Genomic DNA, 27149 nt, shown 5'->3' with positions numbered 1-27149 from the left:
GAAAAGTAGGCCAGGATGTAATGCTCACTGCTGCTTCTCCCATTAAATTTTGTTATCTGTCTATAGCTCTGTCTGTGGAAGGAAAGAGATTGTGAAAAACATGCTTGGTGTTTCCATTGTGTTTGATTGTTCATGAACCCTATTTTGTTCTCCTTCACACTACTCTTGGTTAGGATTCATCTTGTTTTTAGCAACGTATTTAGTTTAGGTAATCTGTGCTCCCCATTCAGTGGACAAAGAGGAAAGAAGAACTTCCTGAAGCTAAACTATTTCATCTGGGATAGGCATCTCACAGAGGTATTGTTATTCATCCTCTGGAACTAACTGTCTCTTCATTGAGAATGCAGCCACACTTAATGCCTGACTTTTAGTTAGAAAAGTTAGACCTGAGTCCTCCTTTCACTTCCCCTTTTCTGAGAAATTGCTGCTCCTTCTGATACTTGCTGTGATCCTGTATCAAAGTGTCTGCAATCAGTTTCTCTGAATATCTCCAGTAGGCCCTGTTCTGAAGAGAGGTGTTGACTAATGGCCATAGTCCCAGAATATAATGTCCTTCCTGAACCCTGGCACAGCTGTCATCATCTTTTCTTGCTTTTAGCAGCTTTCTTCATGACTCCACTGCCCCACTGCCTTTCACTACCCAGTGCTAACACAGCCAGCACTATGGTGCTGGTACATGCTACTGGTGTAATCCCCACATTTCTAGACAAGTGTCATGCACATAGAACCACTAACACTGAATATTTTATTATAAAATACCACTACTATTATTAGTAGTATACAATAAACGATAATGCATTTATGTTATGTAATATTATACTATATTATAAAGAAGACTGTAAACTCTTATAGCCTAGTAAGTACAATAAAATAAAATTTACAAAATATAAAACTGGTCTCAAATTTTCTATGCACTTGTAAGCACTTAAGTCTCAACTCTGCAACCTGAATTGCTACTGTTGCAGTCCTCTGACTCTGCACTTGCTCTTGTGAAGGACTATCAAAGGACATTTTTATCAAGGGACTTTTTACAAGGGACGTATTTACAAATAAGGACACAGTGATAGGTGTTCTGGTTTCAGCCAGGTTAGTGTTAATTTCTTCTCAGTAGCTTTTGCAGGGCTGTTTTTTGGATTTGGAATGAGAATGGTGTTGGTAACACACTGATGTTTTGGTTTTTTGCTCAGTCCAGTTCACCCATAGTCAAAGACATTTTTCCCTGGCCTCCATGCTCTGCCAGTGAGGAGGTTCACAAAAGAAACCGGGAGGGAGCACAGCCAGGACAGGTGATCCAAACTGACCCAAGGGATAATCCACACCACAGAGCATCATGCCTAGTATATAAACTGGGAGGATTTAAATGAAAGGGCATCTGATTTGGGTTTGGGAATGGAGGGGTATGGCTCTGTTCAGTGGGTGGTGAGCAACTGTATTGTGCAGCACTTCCTTTTTTCCTTTTTGTTCTCATGATTATTATTATTATCCTTTATTACTGTATTTTACTTTGTTTTCAATTATTAGACTGTTCTTATCTCAACCCACAAGTTTTACTTTGATACTCCTCCTCATTTCAGTGGTAGGTGGAGGAAGAAAAGGGGGAGTTGAGCAAGCAGTTGCCAGGATTAATTTCCATTTGGGCTTAAACCATGACAACAGCATGAGGGGAAGTGGCTTCATACTGGAAAAAGGCTGGTTTAGATCAGATATATATACACAGAAGAAATTTTTCTCATGTGGGTGGTAAGACTGGCACAGGTTATCCAGAGAAATTGTGGCTGACCCTGATTCCTGAAGTGTTTGAGGCCATACCATCCAGTAACATTCTCATATGTGTATCAGGAAGGTGAAACCAATGCATTAGAAAACCTGGAGGAGCTCTCCCCACTCATGTTACCTACTCTGACCTGTGTAAGGTTGACAGACTGATTGCTGCAGTCAACTTGAACTCTGAGTAGCTGGATATCAAATTGCATATTCTCTTACACAAAAAACGCCTCCTTAACATTTTCTTTGCTCTGGGCCATGCCTGGGCTTCACTTTCTACAGAAGAAAAGTATTATATCCTGAGTCTTCTAGGAAAATTAAAATAAGCTAGTTCTTGACTATGGCACTAGATTTTTTTATAACTTAAGCACTTTTGGTCAAATGAATATTTTAAATATATTTAACTTAAATAACAGTTTTTACTCTTGTTGGTAATCAAGCCTCAGGGAAAGAAGCTGAAACTCAAAGAGCACTACTATTAGTCAGCAATCTAAAGGGATCTGTCAAAATATAAATGAGTCAAGATAAGTCAGTGTAATACTGGGACAATAGAGTAATGAAGCAGGGCTCTGGGATTTTTTGCTGCTTGTCAAATATAGGTATACAAGGAAGTAAAAAAAATAAAAGCATTTGGATCTCAAGTGAAACGTTGTAGAAGTCCAAGTGATTTTTTTGTGACTTCAGAACACTTCAGCTCTGAAATATGGTGAGATACAGAACTGAGTAAAGATTTTGATCTCGAAGATCCTTTTCTGGTGAAAAAATTGTGATAGGTGGTGTTGAGAGTATATATTGACTTGTAAATTGCTCATTTGAGAGTGGAACTGTCTCTCTCCCAAATAAAAATTCTAGAAAAATACTTTTTTACCCTCCATGGAATTTTTATTTTATTAAAAAAATATGAAAAATACATTGGGATCCAGATTACTTGGAATTTTCTCCCTGTTCCATTAAATTCAAACTACTTTCAGTTGAAATGAGAAGATTTTAAAAATATTTTTTAACCTCGCTGGTGAAGAGAAACTCTCCAAAAGACTTGAGAAAAATCAGTGGGTTTTTTTTTTTCCAGAAAGCCTGTGCCATGCCAGATTTACAATGCTAGCTTCTACAAACTAGCAAATTGTCCTTTTGTGTGTTCTGAGATGTGTGATGTGGCTGATGATTTGCACAAACTGGTTCTCTTGAGAGAGTTTGAATTATGGCGGGATTGAGATGAGGAGCTACTTCATTAGCTCTATATGATGGCAAGAAAGAGAGGAACATGCTTGACCATGTTTACCTGGAGCAGCAGGGGAAAGAGATTTTTTTATCTAGTAAAATGACTCCCATCTTCCATTCTTTAGGGAAAGTTTGTTTTCAATAGCTAAACTCCTTCTGGTTAAATAAACTAGAATATGTGGCACTAAAATTACAGGACTTGCCCTCCTCCTGTCAGTCAGTGCTGTAGAAATGCTAGAAGATGCTGTCCCTGACCCAGAAGGAGATGCAAGCTGACCAGTCAGGATGTACATACCTTTCTCACTGATCTCTCTACATGCTGGTGAGCTGCAGACCTGGGCTTTGTTTTCAAGAAGTAAAAGGTCTCTGTTTCTTCACTGATGGTGGGCATAGCACTTGCACTCTGGCCCTCCCGCATCTCTGGTGGTACAGCAAAAAGGGGGGAGAACTTGGAAAAGAGGACCAGAGGTAAAGCAGTTACAAATTTATGTGTGGCCTAAATGAGGGTGAGAAAGTTCAATATGGTTATTAATTGTTATTGTTTTGTGAAAAATACAAATCTCTACTCAAAGCAGCACCAACAAAGAAATCTGGAGTGACAAGAGTTGATTAATTTATTTCATCTGAAGAAGCGTCCTGCCAGCCAGTTGTCTACCAGCAGCTGACAATTCTGGGTCAATGAAGCTGTAATTTGATGTGAAGGATGGCAGGCAGAGAAGGGACAAATGGATGGTCAGTGCAGTGGATGAGGCATAGGGGCTCAGCTCAAGCCTTTGGTGTGGTACCTTGAAGGGTGTATTTCCTTTAATGCATCAGGATCTGTTGTTTGTGTGACCTCTCTGCTGGCAAAGAATTTTGCGACAATTATTTCTTTCTGACTTTTCTTTTTCCCCCTCACAGCACTGGTGATGGTCCTGAATAGCACAAGCGTCAGCTGGAGTGCCCGCATTCAGATGTTCCTTACCTTTTGTAAGCTTGTAGCAATTCTGATAATTATAGTCCCTGGCGTTATCCAGCTAATTAAAGGTATGAAATGAAAAGTAAATGCTTTTAATGACCTTTTATCTTTACCTTCAGCAGTAAGGGTAAGCATTACCCCACTTGACTCCACCACATAATGCTTATAGCAGCAAAATCTCTTAATTAGTCTGGACTTGCTTAACTAAGGCTCTGTACTGTCATGTCATTGATAAGTGGAACTACATTGGCATGAACTGGTATTTCCTTCAGCATGCCAATGAGACTGTTCCAATCAGACTTGCTTCTCAAAGGAGCAAATGGACTGCCCTCTGTAATCTGTTTTTGGTCTGAACTTTGTGAAAGGGGCAGGGTGGGATTTAAAGGCAGATGCACAGCACCTCCTCAGAGCACATGCCGAGGCCAGGCAGGATAGTTGCTCTGACTGTGCTAGTCCCTAGTCGTGGTACATGTGTGTGGTGCTAGAGGGGGCTCCCAATTTACAGAACCACAAAATTAAATGGTGCTTTGGGTTGGAAGGGACCTTAAAGTTCCTCTAGTTCAAACCCACTGCCATGGGCAGAGATGTCTTCCACTAGGCCATGTTTCTCAAAGGCCCATCCAAAACCTTGAACACTTTCAGAGCATCCTGGGCAGCTTCTCTGGACAATCTGTTCTAGTGCTTCATCACTGTCATGGGGAAGAATTTCTCCTAACATGCCCTAATCTAAACATGCCTCTGTCATTTTATAGCCACTTCCCCTTGCCCTGTCACTACATACCTTTGTAAATGCCCTCTTTTCACTGACAGGTGCTCAGCTGCCTGTAGGGACTTTACCATTCCAGCCCTCTGAGCAGCTGGTGTGAGATGGTGACAAGTCCCAGGTCACCCTCCCTACAACAACCACACAGAGCACAAGCAGCCATTCAGCCTTTCATACACGGTGCCAGAGCAGGGAGCCCTCTTGAGTGTATTGGTGGCAGATTTTATCTAACAAAAACTATCACAGTTTTTGGCTATGTCCCAGGGGATGCTCTTTTCTGAAGTTTGCAAACCCTCCCACCCAAGTGAAGACCACAGCGTTAGTCAGTGCAGTGAGATCAGTTTCTTAGGGACAGGTGGCTCTCTGTGGTTAATATAGAGTCTGAAAGAAAAGTTTTCCTGTGTATCACTCTGCTGATTCACTATTTTTGTTTTCTTGTTTTTCACTTTCTTTCTGGCACTTGCAATGCCATTTCCTGTTGCACATGACATATGAAATGTGCAAAATTTCTCTCTTCCCATCTGCCCCACTTTTCCTAGACTTTTGGAGCAGGTCAGACCCAGGTTTGCTTGGGGGTTGTTGCCCTGAAGTTGCTCAACTAGTGTCCCTGATTCTCCACTGGGACCTTCTTCTGGCCACGGTTTCTCCCTTAAGCAAAAAGCCTCTGCTTCAATGTGGATTTTGACTGAGGGCTTAGTAAAAACAGAGTAAAAGGTAGAGGGTTTGACTCATTTCTAATTTAACTCTGAATTAATTAAGTTTCTTCCTGCTCCATATCTGTGGAGGATCATTGCTTTTCAGGAAATTTGGAATATTGTAGGGATATTTTACAAACCATAAGGAACTTTGTAAATGAATAAGAGCATAACAAAAGTGTGGCATATTTGCATTTATAGGTTTGTAGATAATTCTTACTTGATGTAATATTAATACAGTATTGATTGTTATGGTAGGGTGTTACTAAACTCATTTTTCAGTGGTAGAAATGTTTAGCATTTTGGGTTTATTTATCTTATAAATGTTGCTTCTGAATGAAATAACAGCAAAGTTCCTTCTGATTAAAATGTTGAACAAGTGAAATTTTCCACATCAAAAACTACTGAGCTCATTCTGCTCTTTCATGTTGATGTAAGTCACTGCTGGAAATGACAGAGCAGTGAGTGTGATCAAGCTCAGCACACTTTGAAAGAAGCTAATAGGCCAAATTCTCCTACTGCATGAATACAGATGCCACAAAGCCTTTTACAATTTCTGGCAGATTATGGCTGCAAGGGTTAGGTCAGAATTTAAGGTCAAGGGGCAGAATTTGATGTCAGTGAACTGTTGGGTGATTAAATATTCCATGATGTGTTATATTTATTTTTTTTAAGTAGTTATAACCAAAGAGCTTGTTATTCAACATTTTTTTCTGTTGATTTTGCAGGAGAAACACAGCACTTTAAAAATGCCTTTGCAGGGAATGATGCCAGTGTTATGGGATTACCACTTGCTTTCTATTCAGGAATGTATGCATATTCAGGCTGGTAAGTGGATGAAATTTATATGTATTTGTCCTGAAAACAAACACTAATATGCTTTAACAAAGCAATTTATTTATATGAAGCAATGAGTAGCACATTCTGCATCTTTTGCCAAGCTACATCATACAGCTAGGGTAGCTGTTACCACTGTTCCATATTCTCAGTGGTCATTGTGCAAGCAGCTCTGCCAAAAAAAGATTTTTCTTTTTCAGCATACAATATATAAGCATGCACTGACCACCAGAATAATCACACCACAAGAAAGGAATATTCTTCATTTTTTCATAAAATATTTTAATACAAGGATAAAAGTACTAATGAAGCTTTAACTTTTTGAAGAAGTCAATAATTATATAAAAATAAAATCTATGATGCTGTTACAAAGTGGCCCTTAGCCTTGCTTTGTAAAAGCAGTATTTGACAAATAAGAATCAATGAGATTGGTATGGACCACAAAACAGAATAAAAACCTCTAGATTTTTTACACTTCTTGGTCCGAGAGGCTTGGACCATACTTAAAAGAAGTGCAACTGGCTTCCAAAAAAGTCAGGTGTGACTGACTGTGAGCAAAGGTATGAGAATCTACCTTCAGGTATCCTGCTTAGAACTTTCAAGTCCTTTCTCTCTTTCCCCTCCAAAGTACACAGCAGCTGGTTTGAAAGGTGCTGCTGCTTCTCAAATCTGCCTTTACGATTTATTCATGCTCCTGAGGGCTCTGCATTGTGCAGTGCCAAAGGCTTTCGCAGCAGCAGCCTGGGGGGAAGAAAGCAGACTGTAGTGCACAGAGTGGTCTTATTTTGAGATAGCTTTGTCTGCAGGTCTTCCCTTTGCTCTCCATAGCCTCACAGGCAGCCAAGTTCTTTACCTTGCACAAAAGGCGAGGGCTGCAAGATAAGGGGTTTATTTATTTAATATGAAAGGACAATGGGCCCAGCATTGGAGTTCTCTGCCCGTCTGTAACTCCCTGGTTGCAGGAGCATTATAAATGTGCACACTGAAGTATGAACAGAACTTTATATACTAAATGGCAGCGGGGGAAGAAACCCAAGAGAGTCCAAAGCCTTTATCTGAGATAGATATGTAAGGAAAGAGCCTGGCATTTTGAAGCCTCAAAGAAATGGAATTGATTATGTGGAGAATCTCTACTTCATTCCCCCTCTCTCCTATAAGTGACTCTGTCTCTCATATCCATGCATGTGATTGTTTCTCACGTTTTAAATATTAACCTAAATTTTTGTATGAAAGCAATTTTAAAAGCTCTTTAATATTATTGAGTTTCTTTCCTGCAAAATGCTTCATCAAAAATACTGTTTTTCTGTTGCTTCTTTCCCATTTTTCGCATAATGGTTCAAAGCCTTGCAATAAAAATTACCTTTTTTCCCCCTTTACACCTTCAGACTTTTATTTCAAGGTCCTTATTTGCTACTTATAAAAGAAATTAGCAGGAATAACACCTCATTTGGCTAGTGGTTCTTCCCAGCTATCTATTTTTCTTTGTCATCAGCTAAAATTCATCACCTCATCACGGAGGAGCAGACCATTAAATAGAGTGGCAATATCCTTGCACTATCAGTTTCATGGGGCTAAATCAATGCAATTAGCTGAATATGAAGGAGTGTTGGAAGTGTTGGTGATATGTCCTGGGATGCAGGCAGAATTTTATGCATAGCTCACTAGACTGTTAACTTTTAATTGTTAACTTTTAAAGATACTGCTTTGAAGAAAAGAAAAGCAGTATCTCTTCTGTGTGTGGGTTCACCCTGCCAAGAGCAAGTGTAGACTATGGGGTATGTAAAATGTTGGCTGAAAAAGGACAAGTGGAGAAAAGAATGCAATGAAACATGCCTTTGCATCAATAAAAGGACTGATGCTAGGCTATCATAGAATGGTTTAGGTTGAAAGGGACCTTAAAGATCATTTTGTTACATTCCCCCTGCCAAGGATAGGGATACTTCCCACTAGACCATGTTGCTAAAAGCCCCGTGCACTTCCAGGGATGCGGCATCCACAGCTTCCTTGGGCAACCAGTTCCAGTGCTCCACCACCCTCACTGTAAAGACTTTCCTCCATATATCTAACCTAAACCTTCTTCTGTGCTCTATGCACTAGCAAGTTTAAAACCCAGTTCTGATATTTTTGCATAAGGTGACAAAGAATTTCATGCGCAGTCACAAAATCACTATTTTTAAAAAGCCACAAGCCAGCATTAACTTATTCTGCTAACCCAGTTCTGCTCCAAGACGTGTGATGGGGCAAAGCCCCTAGACTTTCTGCCAGATTATTACCAGTGGTTTATTCACTGCAGCACTGCTGGCTCAGGTGCCATTTGTCTTTCTGCACTAGAGCAGAAGGCCAGCATAGGTACTGTGTTGACTGTTCTGTTTCATTAGACAAGACCTGACTTTGAGCCTGTCTCCGAGCCAGGCACACTTGTGATCCAGCCAGGCACAGACTGAGTGCTAATAAATGTAGAACAGAGGGTTCAGTGGCCTTGAGGCTGATATTTGCTTTGTATGCAGGGCTGTGCCTGGTGAGCAGTTCCTATGAATTCCCATACAGAGCTCTCTCTTGAATGCTGCTGGAATATGATCAGAGTGCATCCTGTACTGGAGGTTGTGCAAGAGCATGCAGGGCTGGCAGCCTGTGTTTGAGATTCTGTACAATAAACTTGGTGTGCAAGTTCTTGGTTTAGGAGGGGTTTTTCTAAGGCTTCAGTTATTTGTATTATTAAGGAGCCCTTGCTGAGTACTCTGATGAGACTTTTTGCCAGTATAACCCAAAACTGTAAAAGGCAGAAAGCACAAATGGAATATAAAGTTTGAAGTCTGCATATGTATGTGTATGTATGGAATTAGGGTAAACCATTAACTGTTTAGTATGTCAGGGGGAAAAAAATAGCTTAATAACACACTGACTTTACATAGTTATTGTCTTTTTCTTTTCTTACTTTGCTGTCTTTTCTGAGAATTCCCTTCCTGAGTGTGAGGATAAGGGAAGGTTGAATATCGCTCTCCCTAATCCAAACATGGGCCTGCAAAGCCTACTGTAACTAACAGCAGTGCTTAACTAAAAGCATCTTCTTGATTCTTGGTGAAAGAAATACAGTATAAAAATATAAGAATATAAGAATAAATCTTATAATACATTTTATAACTATTTTCTAGGTTTTATCTCAATTTTGTTACCGAAGAAGTGGAAAACCCTGAAAAGTACGTACTTAATGTTTTGCTTGACTTTTGAGAAATGGTAGTGAAATTTACAATGTTATAAAATTAGTGATCTTCAGAAGTTCTGTATGCTGGTCAAGCTGCTTGCCTTCCAGCAGATCTGGTATCTATTTGAATTGCCACTGCTCGAAAATTTGCTATTCTTGGTCTGCTGTGACCTTATTATGTATGCTGCTTTTATCTGCATGAAAATGGAAAATTAAGTAGATCTCTAGGGCTCTGGTTCTCCCCCTCAGGATGCAAGTAACTATCAATGGCTGTTTTCAGTGGAATATCCTGCCAGGGAAATCTTGCCCAAGAAACTTACCTGCTGCAATATTTGTCAGTTTTGCTGTGTTTAAATATTAATCAAATACTTAGTTCTACTTGTTTTAGATGTCTCAGAAATACAGGATTTTGAATACATGTCACAAAACATCCAATCTAATTAAACTGAACAGGGGATATGGATCAGAGCCTGTTTCCAGTCAGACTGAATACTCCCACATCACCTGCCTGTAAAACATGGAAAGTTGTCCTGTTAGGGACAGTTTGATTTGTCCCATCTGTTTTGGTAGATGTGTTTTGATAGATGGGGCCAGCAATAAAAAACTACTAACTTTTTCTAAAAGTTAGAGAAAATGTGCCTTGCAAGATCAATTTGTTTTTTTTTTTGAAGAAACTATTTACTTGATAAAGAAATTAATTTTCTAAATTTTCTTAGTTTTTTAAAAGAGGACAGCTGGGTGGGTATCAAATTACTTATTATTTTAAAAGGACCCCCAGCACTGTACACTCAGATAATATGAATCTGAGACATATAGGGAAAGAAAACCCCAAGCCATTGACTGGGAGCATCCAGAAGATTTTTGTTGGTTTCTTCAAAGACTGAACCAAACCTGGTACTATTTCAGAGGCCTGAAAATCATTATAAGAAAATGGATGATAAAACATGAGGCGGGTAGAAACACTGGCAGATTTCCATTGTTTCAGTGACTTTGGGATGTGCTGTATGTTAGCAGATGTGATTTGGATATGTAGAGTGAGAACTGTGTGACTGGAATCTGAGACCAGATAAATGCAGGTAGAAAATATTGCATTAATATTTGTGAGTAATCATTATGACAGATACCTACGTACAAATGGGTTTTTCACTGGTAATCTTCAGTTCTGATAAAATGCCATTTTAGGAGATGTGGTTTAGTAAAATATGACTCTGGATGTATTTAAAATGTGTAGATGTGGCACTTGGGGACATGGTTAAGTGGTGGACTTGGCAGTGCTGGTTTAATGGTTGGACTCAGTGTTCTTAGAGGTCTTTTCAAACCTGAAGGCTTCTGTGCTTTTAAGTAATTTGTGTCAGTGGAGAGCAGTTGGCTAAAGATTCCCAGGCCTGGGACACACATGAACTCAAGCTGGATGATTTGGGGTATAACTATCAAGGATCTGTGCTCTTTATAAAATCATGACACTAAAACCAAAAGACAACCTACAGATTTTTTTTTGCTTTTGAAAAATTGTTGTGTGACAGACTGATTTTAAATGTGAAACTAAATGTAGCTGTAAAAAGATTCTGGTCCAGGACATCTAAAACTTCAGGAAATTCTAGGGAGATAGGTTAGGAGCCAGAATCTTGGTGGTATGACTAAATTCAGCTAGAAGCAATATAATTAGTAAATTATCATGTGGTTACCACCAATGCAGTGTGATCTTTTTAAATGTGTAGATGTCTACACCCTTTGTGGCTTTTCATGCATTTTTGTGTCTCTGCAGTTCTTTTAACTGGAATTCTTGGTAATTTTCATTACAGCTATTTTTATATATGTTTAGTTTTTTGTGACTTAAGTCAGAGGAGTGCCTATTTTTGAACATTTTGCTCTCTGCTGCATAGGACAGAAAAGCATAGTTCCTCTCTCTATTAAAAGCTATGCACCCCTTGAAGCATGATGTATCTCAGCTAAGAGAAGCAGTGCTGGTTCAATTCTAATGGTTTTTTCTATTGCAGCTAGGATGTGAGGGAAGAAGATTGTATTTTCCCCTCTTGGGAGAACTTCTCTGTTCTCCAGGTTATCCTGAAGTTATATGTGCTGCTAGTGAGGATGTAGGACTGGAAGGCAAACCATGTAACGTGGCTGGTTTAGTGTATTCCAGGGTGATACTGGAAAAAAAATCCAGCTCAATATTACATGTGCAATATTATCACAAGACTCTTAAAACTTCCCTTCATCTTGAGGTTGCACTTTGAGAGGACGAGTAGATGCCCAGTTTTTACATTCTCCATGCTAAGGTATAATATAGAATAGAAGAGAGTGGGATATTAAAAATTGCTAAATAAGTGGAAGGTGATGGTGGGGCAAATGGATTGTTACTGTCTGTGCTGACAGAGACCTCTGCACCACCTGTAAATGGGGATTCTGGACTCCCTTGAGCTGAAGTAAGGAATTAAATGAAATATTTGGAACATATTTTTATCTGGTTGTCACCTGTGAATGGCTCTGCTTAAAAGATGTCCTGAAGCAAGGGCTGTTCCACCATTGTTCCCAGAGCTACAGGGCAAGGGAATAGTGTGGAGTAATCTCAGTGGCAGCTGTCTCAGCTCCCACTGAACCCAATGTAAATGTTAGATGAGCCACTAATTGTCCTGATGTTGTAGGCATTTATGAAGACTAAACTGCCTTTTTTTTTAATACTTAAAATGCTGTCTTTCATTCTTGCTGTGAGCCTTAAAGGTTACACTGAACAACCTGGTCTAGTGGAAGGTGTCCCTGCCCATGGGCTTGGAGCTACAACTTAAAGGTCCCTCTCAACCCAAAGTATTCTGTGATTCTACTGTATTGTACTTCTGTGTTGGTATAATGTTGCTGATTTTAAAAAGGAAGAGGAAAGTACATGCTTGAACCACTTAGAGCTTGTAACAGCTCCAGATGTGCAATTTGTAATGTTTGTCAATGGTTAGGATGGATGCAAATTACTTACAGCAGAAAAAGTGAGGTCTTCTGCCCTGCACCTGTCAAAGTAAATATTTGCCTGAGAATCTGTCACAGTTGTGCATTTCCAGATGTGCAACAGCTTTGGAAGTAACTGAGGTGAATGATCAGCTCTATCCCCATGTGAACCAGCAGGCTGCAAACCCCCAGTGAACGTACCAAGGGGATGTGCCAGATTTACAGCAGAGGGATGGCAGGAATGCTCTGGTGGACAGTGGGGATGGGGCTTTGAGCAGCCTGGTCCAGTGGAAGGTGTCCCTGCCTATGGCAACAAGACTGGAAGAAGATGATCTTTTAGGTTCCTTCCAACCCAAAACATTCTGTGGAGGTGGGCTCTAGAATATATCCTCAGATGCATAGGAAGGCAGAAGCACCTGCTGTTAGATATTAAGTTTCCCAGATAGGGATTGCATTTCTTTCTGTGGTGTATGGCAGCAGGAAGACCTTTTGGAATATAGCATGTGTCACTGGGAATGCAGGAGAGAGGTGGGGAAAGGGGGATGCTTGTGCCCTTGCCCAGTCCTCTTTGTGCTCCAAGCAGCTGTTTGTAGAGGCAGAGAGGGCTTTGGAGGCTGTGGGAATCTGTTGACTTGCAGATGCCTGCTCAGGTGCAATAAATTCCACACTTAGGTCTATAAGTAGGATTAATACTCTGGGTCTTAGACACTGGGGTGCTGAGGCAACATGAAACCCTAGACAGGGAGAGCAGAAACAGAGGGCTTAGTGGGAATGAACCAAGCAGGAGCAAGGGGAGCAAGCACCTTTTACAGTACAGAAGGGAGAACAGAAAGACTTAAAAAAAAAATCTCAAAGTGAATGTCATTACTTTTTGAACAGAGTTTTGGAAGTAGTGTTGAATTCTCACTTTGAAAATGCCACTGTTCCTTCTTTTGTGTAAGGATATTATTATAACCCCAATTATCATAAGATGTAAAGGTAGCTGTTTCTGTCTCTCGCTAAATCCCCTTTTGATGTCTCATTTTTAAGCCTGAGCTCATTTCTTTATTCCTCTTTGTTCAAGTGCTTCTCTCATGCAACTATTGCAGTAGGACCTGAAGAAACTGCTATACTGCTATATGCAGTAAGACCTGAAGAAACAGGAAGTTAATGTTTATTTTAGAAGGAGTTGTGGTTGCAGTCTTACTGTACAATTTTTTAAAATAGCCTGAAATAATTTTATTATCAAGAATATATGGAACAATATTAAAGTGTGGCAACAAATTTCTTTTCCTTTTTTTTGAAAATTATGCTTTGCATATACAGGCTGGGTCAATAGCAATTGTTGTTTCAAATAAAATACCTAAATAATCCTTGAAGCAGAACTTCACCAAACAAACTTGTGCAGCCACATCACCTGCAGCTTTGACCTTTTTGATTTTCTTACACTATAAGGATCAGTCTCAAATGGAGGTCTTATTGTTAAATAAGTGAATGAAGGAACAGCCAGGTCTGTGAGAGAGTTTGTCACCTTAAAAATTGACAGGAGCCATATTGTCTGTAGCAGGACATTTAGAGGACTAGAAATCATGCATGTTGAACTTCCAGACTCATTTTTTGTGCATAGTCTTTGATCTCATCTGTATTCTCGAGTACCCACTATGTACTCTCAAGAAGCAGGCTGAGGTTTTTCAATCAAGACCCTAAAAGCAGCTTATGCCTGAAGAACACTTCCCTCTTCCCTTCGTAGGCTGAGCAGGGTCTGGGATCAGTCCTATAGCTCATCAAGAATTTTGGCAGCCTCCAGATGAGAACATTAACACAGAAGTGTTTTCACATCACAGCAACATCTTCAGAGCCTGGTCAAAATCAGAACCAGGTTGTGTCAGATGCTGGCCAAAGAAAATCCCACTTTAACAAAATTGTGCTCCATCCTCACTATGAGTAGATGATTGGCCTGAATGCTTCAAGTTGTGAAGATTAAGCTCGTGTTGGAAGAGAGAGAAAATATTATTTCACTTTAGGGGCAGACAATAGACTCAAATTCCTTACTGACTTCAAGGCAGTCTGTCATCAAGTGGGCAGCTTGAAATAGATGTTAATTTACCGTCCTTGTTTTACTAAATAATTTTATTTCTTTGGCAGTGTAGGTTTTTTTTGGTGTTGTTGAACTTAGGAAATATTTTTCATTTACTGGATAAAAATAGTAGAATTTCAAAGGATGTGGATTCTGAAAGCATTTTACAGCATAGATTACTTTGCAGTTGCAGTTAAGTACAGCTGCTATTTGGCATAATCCTTTATGGTTTTCTCTCTCAATCTCTCTTTTTTTTTCTTTTTTTTTTTTTCATTTCTTCCCCTCCATTATTGAACCATTTCATTTGCAAATATTTCATTTCTGTTTGTAAAATAACTTTGGTCCAGCTCAGGCAATCTATCATTGTTTAAAAAATTACACAGTGCAAAGAACATATTATTGAGATGTATAGTGTTTGTAAGTGTGGTCTCAGATTGATAAATCATGTCTTGTGCTGTTGAAAAACCAAGAAATGAATTGCTTTGCTATGACCTTGGGGTCTGAGATCAGTCAGTTTGTCTATTAGATTTTTCCAGTGCTCTTCTCACTTAATTTATTCCTTCTTTTCCAAAACACCAAGGAACAGTTGCTGTATAGCAAGTCACCAGAGCTTGATATCATCAGACATTTTATAAAATCAGGATATCAAAATGTTTGATAAAATCTATTTTTATACTGCTTTAAAATAATGTGAATGTCATGTCTAGCTAATGTGTGCCACCCATTCATTCTAATTATAGAGTCAACTTTGCATCTACGAGGACTGAGTGAGAGAACTAAAGTATTAAGGGTGTTTTCTTCAATCTGTCTGAGCATTATAGAGATGCAGATGGATGGGAGGGGAATGGTGGCTGGGATGCTGCAACTCATGCAGCTCCCTAGTTATTTGTAGCTCTCTGATTTTTGGCACTTCTCATTAAAATGCAGCCCCCTACCAAAGTCAGTCAGAAACTTGAATTTTCACTGTTGCTTATTGTCAATCTAGCCACTGATTAGGGATTAGATTCTCAGCAAGCAAAAGAGTAAAAAATCTTTTCAGTGTTAATTGAGAGGATGCAAACGTTTGATATTTCTGCCTCTTTGCTTCTTACCTTTTTTGGTTTTTATTTTATAATTTAATGACAAGATTTACTCTGAAGAGGAATATTAATATCAGTACTCTTAGGCACTAGAAAGGTTTATCTGCTTGGAGTTTGAAATCTTTCTTGTGTCGTTATATTCTGCTTATTTCTAAAAGATACATTTAACTCCAATTCATTTTCTTCATGTCAGGCTACAGTGCCAAATATTCAGTGCAGAAGTTATAGGATTACATTGTGATATTTGACCTGAAGATAATCAAAAGAGACAAATGCTAATCTTTCCAGTATTTTGTAAAGCCCATTTGCTCATATGAATCCATCAGATTACTTTAAAGGGAAAACCAGGTCAGTTAAGTGAGCATTTGCATTTTTTCCTCTATGCATTGTTTGTGTCTTGGTAGTTTTTTTGCACTTGAATACTTATTCTTCATCATAGAGTGAGGATGTTCTAATTAGCCTCCCCCCAGCTATTTTTATGTCTCTTTAATAAAGTTTTATACTTTCTAAATTTGACTGTGTCTAACACCATTGCAGTCTTCTTAAATTCTTTCAGTTATCTGGGAGGCATCTCAGATAAGGTGTCCAAACCTGGTGAATTCAACAACAATTTCTACAGTTTATTTGTGACCTCTGTAAGTGATAAAATTGTGTTTTCAGGTCTAAAAAATCCTTTAATGGGGACCTGAATCTGCCAAATAAAGAAAACAAATTAATTTATTAGCTCAAATCTACTTTCACAAAAGCAAGCATGGGTTTTGCTATTTGTAAAATGCATGAAAAGCTTTTAAGTAAGAATGTAATTCAGTAGTCCTTGTGTGTGTTTGAGAGGGACAAATAGACAATTACTAGCTCTCAGGGGAGTTGACTTGCCAGCTGTTCTTAATTAAATGATCTTTCCTTTACTTTTGCTTTCCCACTAATCTTACTAGCTCCTCACTATGACTCACATCTTCAGCTCATTAATTATTATTTCTTTTAATAATTACTAATAATTCATTTCTGATACTAAGTATTTCAGTCTTGGATGCATGTTTTAATGTCAGATTTCTAACATTTCTGTATAGGAACAAACATTTCTCCCTTCATAAATTTATTTTATTCTTTTTAGTTGGAAGATGCTGCTCTTGCTGGAAGTTGGAAATTCTCTTACAAGTGGGACTTAAATATCCTGAGGTGCTTTGCCTTTATTTATATTCTTTCTTCACTCTTAGTTTGGGAGATTTTAGACCAGGCTTCTCAACCAACCTGGCCTTTAATATTTTTGAGTTCTGGCTCCAACCTTTCTTCTCTTCACTCTTGTACTAGTTTGAAAGCAAATCAGTAAGAAACTCCATGTCAGATCTACAATTTAATAGGAAAGTTAAAATAAATGCAAAAACCACTGGCTTAACCTGACAGAGTCAGAGTATAACCTCAGACTCTGTTGGTCAGGGTGTTGGTAGCAGTCCGATTAAATGGTGGCTGCAGTCCTCCTGGAGTGACAGATGTGGTTCTGATGAAGGATCTGGTCTTCCTCTGAAGGTCCAGTGGTGGTTATGTAGCTCTAGTCCTCTAGGAATTCAGTGGATAAGGCTGCTTGTGGTGTTCCAAATCTCAGGTTATATCCAGGTAGGAATGCTTGGCTCCTCCCCCTGGGCACAGCGTCTCACAATGGATGATGTAATTTTATCAGTCATGCAGTGAGACTCAGTGGCCCATTAACAGAAGATATCCCCTGGAGGGAGGATTGGTTTGTGGAACAGATAAAGAACACTGCCCCACCTGGTTTTAACAGGTTGTCATAGAATACATACTTTTGGTTACATTTTACATACGTAATCTAAGACTACTCTTCATCCCACTCCCCAGGAGATGTGCCATAAATGCCCTAATCTTGACAATCTGCTGGTTCCGATGACACAAAAATGTGATTGAGTCACATGTTCATGCACATGAGTCACATGTTCATGCAAATGAATCAAGGGTTGCAACTTTCTTGTGAGCCCTAATTGGGTTCTGTCTGTGATAGGATTTGTTAGGGGTCACTGAATCCACAAAATATTTCCAACCAGAGGAAGAAGTAAAACTGTGATTTTAACTGTTTTAGCAGCTTGAAGTAAAAATGGGGAAAGGGTCAGAATGGAATTGGAAATGGTAACCCAAACTAAAATCCTAATAATTGGTTTCTTTCTCTTTTTTTTGTTAACTTCAATTACATTGGACTGGATTTTTGGATTTGATAATGTGGATTATCCTGCAGTCTTGTAGTGAAGACATTTCTTTGGCCCTGTAATTTTTGAGAGTTTCAACATAGTAGCTACCATATATAATATAATTAACTGAGGATGCAGATTTGGTCCTTTTGTTCTTATTTTCCTTATCCTTCGCTGTTGAACACAAATTCCTCCTGCCACACCTGAGTGTCCCCTGCCCCACAGATGCATTATGTCCTACTTAACAGCAGTGCTGTGTCACAAGAGAGAGGGAATAGAGAGCACAGCTGGAGAGTACAGTGTGCTGTGCAGTCTGAGTCTGGAGGGATCCAGATGTGTGCAGAAAACACTGCAAATCCCCTGCTCTGTCTTTGACAGATGCATCTTGTGTCTGAGCAGTGCTCTGAATTCACCAGAGCAAGAGATGCAGGCAACAGAGGGTGTGGGAAGATGACTCACTGCATGAATTCACCTGTCATCTGTGTGATCACAGGGAGCAAAGGCTTCAGCCTCAGGGATAACAAAAGGGCTGCAGATTTCATTGGGCATCATTCCTCTTCCTTTCCTCTGGGACAGGCAGAGGCAGCCACTGTGTGTGCCTGCTGCTTTCCAGAGGCTGTTTTCCTTATGCATTCAGTTAGGAATTGACCAAATGAATGCTGTTACAGCCTACGATGTTCAGGGATGTGTACGTGACACACATTCAATGCATATTATCAGATATTTTTATTTATTTTTCCTTTTCCCATGAGTGGTTGCTTTCTTTTTTTCACCCTACCCCATTTTTTTTTTGGTGCTTCTATCACTGCTGAATCCTGTGTTGAAATTCGACACCATGAGAGAGATGACTCTCAGGTGCTGTGTCTTCCTCATTGGCAGCTGCTTTCTAAGCCCCAGTTTAGCATTTGAATTGGATTAGCTGTCTTTGGGTCTTTCTAACTCCTACTTCCACTTTGTTATCTTTTGTTTTATGTAAAAAAAAAAAAAAGAAAAAGGAAAAAAGAAAAAAAAAGAAAAGTGAAGTTATGTTTAGAAATTGACTGCAGTGAAGACCTACCTGTGGCAGGGTTTAAACTGATATGCCAGTCAATATATGTAAATTAGAAAAGAGGCTGATGTAATCTATAGCATCTGTAAAGATTTCAAAGATATACCTTGATCATTAATTAAGACAATAAGGATGTCTCATAAAACTGCAGTTGAGAAGACTAATAATTCACTATTGAATGAAGCAAGGCAAGGTCACTTGTATAATTGCCTGTTCTAACATCTATATTCCTTGTATAAAATACTCCTACTTACATAAAAGTCAAGCTGAACGCCATGGAAATATTCAGGATTAGGCAATGCAGTTTTCGTATCTAAACTTGATGGGCACACTTAAGAAACATAGTAGTTGTCTTTTTCTATGTATTTTTTTTATTTTTATAGACCTAATTATTATTTCATACAGAGTTAACTTACAGCACACACCTGGCATGGATGTTGGAGGAGAGTGAGTGGGAAAATGGCAGAATAAAAATGAGTGCTATAGATGCATGGTTAGATACAGTATTGCTGTACTGGGTTTTATCTATGGATATATGTGCTGAAATTAATAGTGCTACTTCTGCTCTTTTCCCCCTAATTGTCTGATGTAGAATCTGATTCTAACTCCTTTTATGTCTCAAAAATATAATAAGGATACCATCAAGACATTAGTCAGAAATCAGGAAGATAGTCAGCTACCTGAAAAATCAAATCTATGCAGCAAACATGGGTGGAGGATGGAAGGAAGAAGATAAATCGCAAGGGCAGAGAGTGTAATGCCATACTGCTGTATCCCAGGACACAGGGACAGTTGTGGTTCTGTTCTGTGTGTGCTGTTGGGAGGGAGTATGGTAAAGCAGGATGGGAGTGCTTTTGGGATTGTCCTCCTCTAAGGCAGATCTACATTAAGGCAATACTTCAGAAGCCATTGCTTTGATATGTTTGTTTCTGTTTATGTAGACTCTGTGGCTTAAGATAAAAGAACAAACTTGGAATGAAAATGATTGGATGAATTCCTTCACAATCCTGAGGACAACTAAAACTTTTTGAAGATTATTTGTTAGAACTATTTGATGGTTCTAAAAAATGCATCTTTGTGGCAGGATCCTGGGAGGGTGTGAGAAGTTCCCGCAAACCCACCAGATGAATGGACATTCACAGCAGCGAATGCCTGGGCTGCTGTGATGCATGTCCTTATGTCTTTTCTTTTTTTATCCAGGGCCAGTGGAGAAAGGGGGTCTGGACTAATGTCTTCTGAGGGGATGAGGATTGAGCAGACTGGTCATGGGGAAAATGTCCCTGTCCATGGCAGAAGGTGGAACTAGATGGTCTTTAATGTCCCTTTCAACCAAAATTAATGCATGATTTCAATATTTTGATTTTTATAAGTGACTGCTTTCATTAATTCATTGGTCACAATGGAAGGTATGTGTAATAAAGGCATTAAAAATAAATTTTTAATGCCTTTATTAAAAAGAATCATCTCAGGTGGGGACAAACCGACAAGTTGCGCCCACGCCGCCGCTGCTCCCAGGAGTGGCATGGAGGAGGAGGATGATGCAGCTTTGTCCACTGGTCTGCAGGCAGAGCTGGGGATTCCGTCCTCACGGGAGATTAGGAGATTCCACATTTTTTGTCTAACATTCCAGGTCCTCTTTCTATTTAAGATCTTTTAGGTTAGGGTGAGAAGTAAAAAGGATCTTAGCAGATACTGGATTAAGTTCCTCATCTTTAGACATCACTTAGGTCTTTCAATTCCATGTTGGCTCATTGTTTTTAGGATTTTTTTCCTGGAAAATTGCAAAATTTGGTGAAATGCATTCTCATCTGCATACCAGCTCTGATGTCACACCCTTCCCCTGTTACCTGCAGGGGTCCAGTCACTCCCTGGCAATCAGCCAGGCTGATCACCAACCATTAACAGGTAATTGAAGAAGAACTCTCAACAACAGGTAACTGCAACATGAAGCTAACTTTACAGCAACTGGTTCAACTTGTTTTAATTCTGCAACCTTAAAAAAAATGGATGACTTTTTACTCATAACAGTATGGGTGAGGTTTTACTTGCAGTGTAGACAGAAGGGTCAAACATTTACATGGAAGCATACACTTAGGATGCAAGCTCTCAAACAGGTTTTCCTCTGCCAAGCCTGTGGCACCTCTTTTGAGGAAGCAAAGTCCAGGGAACTCAGGTGGAGCTTCCTGCCTTTCCTCCTGTGGGAGTGGAGAAGGTGTGTCCTGAGTGCCAAGACTGTGGCTGGCTGCTGCAGAGGGTCCTGCAGCCGCTCTGTTTCATGGAGCTTTGGTGTCTCCAAGGTGTGAGGATGTGGCAAGCCCACGTGCTGACCCTGTCTGTCACCGCAGTGGCTATTCAGTGTGTGGTGCATGCACAACATATTGCTCCTTTCTAGCCCTCGTGGCTCATTTTGTTTGCCAATGTGATAACCTGCTGAGTGTAAGGTTTGTTTTCTTTCCTGTTGCTGGTTTTCCTTATTTGTTTTTTTAAAATCAGTTCTGTTTGTTTATATGAATCATGGTTACTATGAATCAGCTCTCCTGAGGAAGTAAAATAAATGTTTATCCACAGTCTCTCTAGCTGGAAAAACTGTAATCTGCTTTATGAGCAGGGTAATGTAATACAAAATATTGTAACCTTCAAAGTTTCCATTGCCCTGGATTTTCCTTAATTTTCACCAGCTGAAACACATGCAAAACTGCTCTAACATCTATTTCTGTTTCACTGAGGGACATAGCAGTACCTGTGGAGAAGGGTGACAGTTTCCTCTTTATGGAGAACCTGACTTGCTCAGTAAAATATTCATGGTGGGAATAAAAATCCCTTGCAAGACTGATGCTCTACTGTAGAACAGAGTGCATTTTACTGGAGAGATGGGTTTCTGAGGGCTGAGCAGCTCTTCTCTTGGCTACAGTGAGGGTTCCATAGTCATTTTCATTCTCTTTTGGTGGTTCATAAGCAGGAGGCCTGGCTGAAATTACTGGAAAAGAGATGGGCAACAGTATTAGGGGTAGACAGAAAAATGATTAAATTCGCTAGGGTGACAAGTCCAACTGAGGTGGTTCAGAACAGTCACTGAAGCTGCACCTCACATCTCCTGTCCTGGGTCCTAGGGTTGTTGCACTCTTTGTGAAAGCAAGTGTGTTTTATAGAACTTCTAGTGTGGGTGCTGCTCTGCGTTGTAGGTAAACCTCTCCCAGATTTTCTCCTTCCCACTTTAAAACTGGAGCCTGGTTTTGTCTGATGTTTGAGCTCTTATTTCTGTGTTTACCAATGGCATTAGCTCTTGTGGAGGTGACTCAGGGCACTTGCCCTAATGTTTTGGTCTGAGATTTAAATCTGTGTTTCAAATAGCACTGAAACCTCACTGTAAACCCCAGTCAAAGCTATGAAATTCCTTATGAAATTGTAGATCAGCCTTTTCTCATGGGTATTGTCAGTGGTGGTTTATAGAAAAAGAGGTCTCACAGCCATTTATCCTGGTATTTGTGAAAGCAAGTAACCCCCACTACCTATGGTTAGTTATATAGGGCAGAAACAGCTACTTTAATTCATAGTGCAATGTTGAGACTGTATGTGGTGCATCCTCTCCCGGAGCTAGAAGGGGATGACCCTCTTCTGCCGCTTTTTGTGTCCTTTTCTCTTTAATGCTGAGCCTCAAGAATGAGGAAGAGCAGAGTGCTAAGGCACTGTTAAGTAAGCAGGGTGTTATACCAGCACATGTAGCAGCACCTTGCTTGCCGTTAACAGTAAATCTTTTATTGGAGTATGCCATTAGGCTGATGTTGGCTGGCACCATCTGACAGAGGTGGTGAGATGACTGTCAGAGAAAGGAAGACAGCATTTTTTACTGGGATAAAGTACAAAACTGGAGAATAAAATACAAACAAAGCAATGGACAGAAAAAACTGCAAGGGCCATATGCTCTTTATTGCAGTTGTGCACATTAGATTGGAGTTTTATAATGCACAAAGAATCATTAACACATGCCATGCCACCATGAGTAGTTGTCATGGTCAAAATTCCAATAGCAATGGTATTACGCACATAAGAGGAGGAATATGTTCCACTTACTGCAGCCAGCACAATAACTTACTTTGACACAGTCTTTTTGTATAAGACATTAAGTGGGGTTCTCTTATCTGATTGTTCAACTTTAATAGGTAGTGAGATTGCTGGCTTGTATTTAAGACATGTAATAGTCATATAAAAATTAGACAATTTGGCTTTGTACACCTTTCCTGTAGATGAGTACATAATTTCCTGTGTTACAGCAGAATTTCCATCAGGGAGCATTGATCTTACCTAGTGAGTGCTAGGATTGTTATTCCCCTGCACACCCCTTCACAGCATGGTGGCTGTTTTATGGGAGTGCTTATGGGTGTGCAGATGTTCTGGGAGCAGGTTCTGGTCACTTACAGCTGGCTTACATGTTGGTATTTGGCTGTGAATATCTTGGAATTTTAAACACATAGTGACAGCGATATTTTATTTATGGAACGACTATTGTTAACTAAGTGACCATCAAGGTTTTTAGTAATTTAAATTACAGTGCAGCTTATATCCATGAAATGTAAACTAAGAGGATTTATATAAGATCGTTAACGCTCCAGGGGTGCTGTGAAGTGAATAATCTGCATTTCACAAGTTGCGCTGCTGTGGTTTATTATGTCAATCCTCATTCACTTGTAGCACTTGCTGTTGAACAAGTGCTGTTATTTGCATCTTCACCTTGTCATTATGTTTTGTTTATTGTCAAAAAGTGGACTATATAATAACAGTATTTAATTTTTTGAAGCATGGTGGGATGGAAAATCCCTTACAAGAATAGCTTTGATACCATCATTTGGAAAGATCTAACAGCAATTTCGAGACCTCCTCCACAGATAATGAGAATGGATAATAAATAGGAGCACTCTGATATGGCAAGAGGTTTAACTTCTGTGGGGGGATATTTTAAAGGAAAGGAAATTTACAGTCATCTAACACTGTAAAGGAATGACAGGCACTTCTAGTTTATCATATCTGTTTATTATAGGAGAAAAACAGTTGCTAAGCAGAACCAGATACAAGTAAAGATTTATCCACAAGGAATGTAGAAGACCATGAAATTAATTTTCCTTGGGCAAAACTCCCATTAGAGAATAAGCTGCTTGCAAGTCTAAGGAAGAAATATTTCAATGGATGTGAAAAAAGCAGAAATGCTTTAAGATTCTTGCTTGGTGATTGTAAAAGTCATGAGGAGAGGCTTTTTCTTAGTTGCAGGCTATCCCAGACATGAACAGATCCAAGCTGTAGGCCACCTCAGCTTGGTGTTAAATGTTGACAGAGTCACGATGCTATACTGGAATGACCCTGGGGTACAATGAATTACATATTTTCTCTGCTTTTAAGAACATGATTTTGCCCACAGAGGCCCAAAAGCTGCCATTTGCTTTGTGCTTATTTTGGTTACTAATAAAATGTCTTGCAAGCACTATTGCTAAACTAACACATAAATTTGTCCTGTTCCCCAGAGCTGGTGTTTTTAAATGGGGTCCTGCAAGAAAAATGAAGACAGAATTTTTAGCAGGATCTGTTGCAATCTATAGAGAAAGAGGTAATGATTTTAAACCAAAGGAGAATAGGTTTAGATTAGCTATGTGGAAGAAGGGGTTTACAATGAGGATTGTAAAGCAGTGGAATGGGTTGCCCGGGGCAGTGGTAGATGCCCCATCCCTGGGAACATTCAAGACCAGGTTGGGTGGGATTCTGAGCAGTCTGATCCAGTGGAAGATGTCCATGCTCTTCCCAGGGAGGTAGGTCTACACGACATTTAATTGTCCCTTTCAACCTAAATCTTTTTATGATTATCTAGGTTTAATTTCAAATGCAGAAGTCAGGGAAGCTGGTGCTAGACAGGGTGCTGTGGAGTGCCAGGATGTAGGGATTTTTGATGGCACCAGTACGTGGTCCTTTTAAGTTGGTGCTGTGGGTCAGGATAAGAGATAGCGTAGTAAATTCTGTATAAACCCTCATTATCATTTTCATTTTAAGATTTTAGCATGGGCATTTTTGCAGAGGGTACGCTGAACAATGTGCAATAACAAAGATGAGTCAGCCTTAAAATCCTGAGTCTCATTGATTATACTGTCCAAGATAATTGAAATAGGCTACTAAGTCTGGATATTTCATGTCACTACCAACTGCGGGGAACTTGATTTGCAGCAGATTTCAGGATTAACTCTCTAAGGTTATGCTTAAGGTTACGTTTAAGATTTCTCAGTTTGAACACAGAAAAAAGAAACCTCAGCCTTACTGGCCATTTTGAAAATTGTGCATATTTTGATTCATGATATCACTTCATCAAAAAGACAAGGATAAGCTTTCTCCTATGCCTGTGATTGCAGTTTCAGCATTATGAAGGTTTAGTGAGAGAGGATTTCAGCTGACTATTTCCCTATTTAAAGCACAGAAGGTAATAAAAGAGAAACAGTTGATATTCCCATTTGAACTCCATTCAAGTGATTCTAGTTACTGTGTGCTGCAAAGGCATATTTAAGCTCACATTCAGTTTTCTGGATTTCTGTTCTATGTCAGAACTCCTACAGAGTTATATCAGTGTGCTGTATAGGCTGTCCCACATGTGTAGGTGCTCTGCTGGGCTGTGCTGAGCAGGACCAGAATTTCTCTTTGTGCAGAGAAAACAATTGATCTGCCAGATAGCTGCCTTCCTGGCAGTGCAGTATTGTTAAGAGGTCTCCTTTTAATTTTATTTACACCTTTTTGTATCTTTGAAAATGCTAATGCTTTAAGGCACCTGCATTTACCATTTTTCTCATTTTGAATTCCTTCAGAAGAAGAGCCTCTCTTGGTAAATGATATTTCAGTTTCCATGGTGCTCCTTATTACAAATGGCTGCTCTTTTCATCACCAAATTGTGCAATTTTCATTCATGCTGAAATATCAATGGTAACGTACAGCAGCAAATCATTCCTTTATGATCCTTGGCATTGTGGAAACTCTCCTGCTCAAAATTAAATGTCAAGGAATTTAGCAAGTATGAAAAATCCAGCCCCTTTTATGTATATACACACAGAGACTTATGCTCTTCCCTCTGTGCTCTGTGCGTCTAAGCATTTACCTTACTTTATTCCTGTAAGGAGTCATTAATATGCTACCAGTAATGCTTTCCAAAAAGTCCAGCTTTTAGAGAGGGTTAAAGGGATAGCATTCCTTCCTGTACCTTCCACTGGAACTGAGCAAGGGGTTTTGTGTTCAGGCTACTTGTTGCCAGGTTGTGAGCATGAGTAGATCATTTTGGGAATGATAGCAGCCTTGCCAGCCTGCTCCCTTGCATTCCTCAAAGAGTTGCTCTGTCATTTGCCCTGACCCAAATTACAAACATATGTAGTTGGTGTAGGCAATAGAAATACTCACAGATCAAGGCAGGGCTCTGCTTGCACCTCAGCCCCACTCCCTGCCAGCACTGAGGTACTTGTGGGAGTGTGAGGAGGGTATGTGACAGGCAGCACTGGTTTTGGTGGCATTCTTTTCACAACCACTGTGATCTCTTTCCCTGGCCATGATATTGTTATGCAGCAGATGATGGGTTAGGTTTCTCAGCTATGTGGCCTGATCGGCACATTTCCCAGATCAGGTTCCCTTGTTTATAATTCTAAATATCCCTCACTCCTCCACTGCCAACTACTGCCATTGGTACATCTTTCCTAAGAAAAGTGATCCTGTCTGGAGAAAGTAGACACTGTTCATAACTCAGGTGTTCAGGGAATTAATAATTTCAAATTCCCAGGAGACCCTGCTGTAATACATTGAACTACTTCTGATAAACAATTACTTCACTTCCTCCCTTTTATATTTATATAAGTTTGGCAATGAGATATGTAATGGTATGGAGCAGTTAAGAGGAAGTTAGACCCACTAGACCCATTTAATAAAGCAGCTTGGAGGAAGTGCTTTGGATTGTGCCTCTGCCCCTTTTCCCTTCATTTCCATGAAGGAGCTGGATGCAGGCAGATCTTTTGTTTTCACAGCCCTGTGTCAGGTTTGTTGTTATGGCTTCCTTGCTTCCAAGCAAGCACCATGATTTACTAGTGCTTGTCACCATGATCTGCACTACTGGCAGTACTGGGAGCACTTCCACAAATAGACCTCAGAAGAAAATAAAATGCTGGAACTTCCTTTGAGAGTGAAGAGGCGCTCCTTTCATCTTCTGGCTGGGAGAGAGCTGAGCAATAAAGGTAAAATCTGAGGTTTTGTCTCTCTGGTGGAAAAGGTCACAAACTTCCTCGAGGACATTAAGGTTTGCCACAAATGGACTAAAAGGAGGGTGATGTTAAATGATGATGTAAGATAGAAACATAGAAGTCATTCATCAAACTCAGGAGTGACAGTATATTT

The 27149-nt window shown here is 39.7% G+C and overlaps 1 protein-coding gene across 8 annotated transcripts in view; it reads left to right on the top strand.

Moving 5' to 3' along the window:
• Nucleotides 1-27149, top strand: part of SLC7A11 (solute carrier family 7 member 11) — a 77136-nt gene that overhangs the window by 21026 nt on the left and 28961 nt on the right. For all 8 annotated transcript variants that reach the window (XM_064416522.1, XM_064416519.1, XM_064416517.1 and 5 more), the window contains 3 exons: nt 3883-4008; nt 6127-6226; nt 9388-9432. In XM_064416522.1, the coding sequence (XP_064272592.1) occupies nt 3883-4008; nt 6127-6226; nt 9388-9432 (271 nt within the window). The remainder of the gene's footprint in view (nt 1-3882; nt 4009-6126; nt 6227-9387; nt 9433-27149) is intronic.

This window comes from Passer domesticus, chromosome 4, assembly GCF_036417665.1.
Source record: "Passer domesticus isolate bPasDom1 chromosome 4, bPasDom1.hap1, whole genome shotgun sequence".
Lineage (NCBI taxonomy): Eukaryota > Metazoa > Chordata > Aves > Passeriformes > Passeridae > Passer > Passer domesticus.
This window is presented reverse-complemented; position numbering and strand designations above follow the sequence as displayed.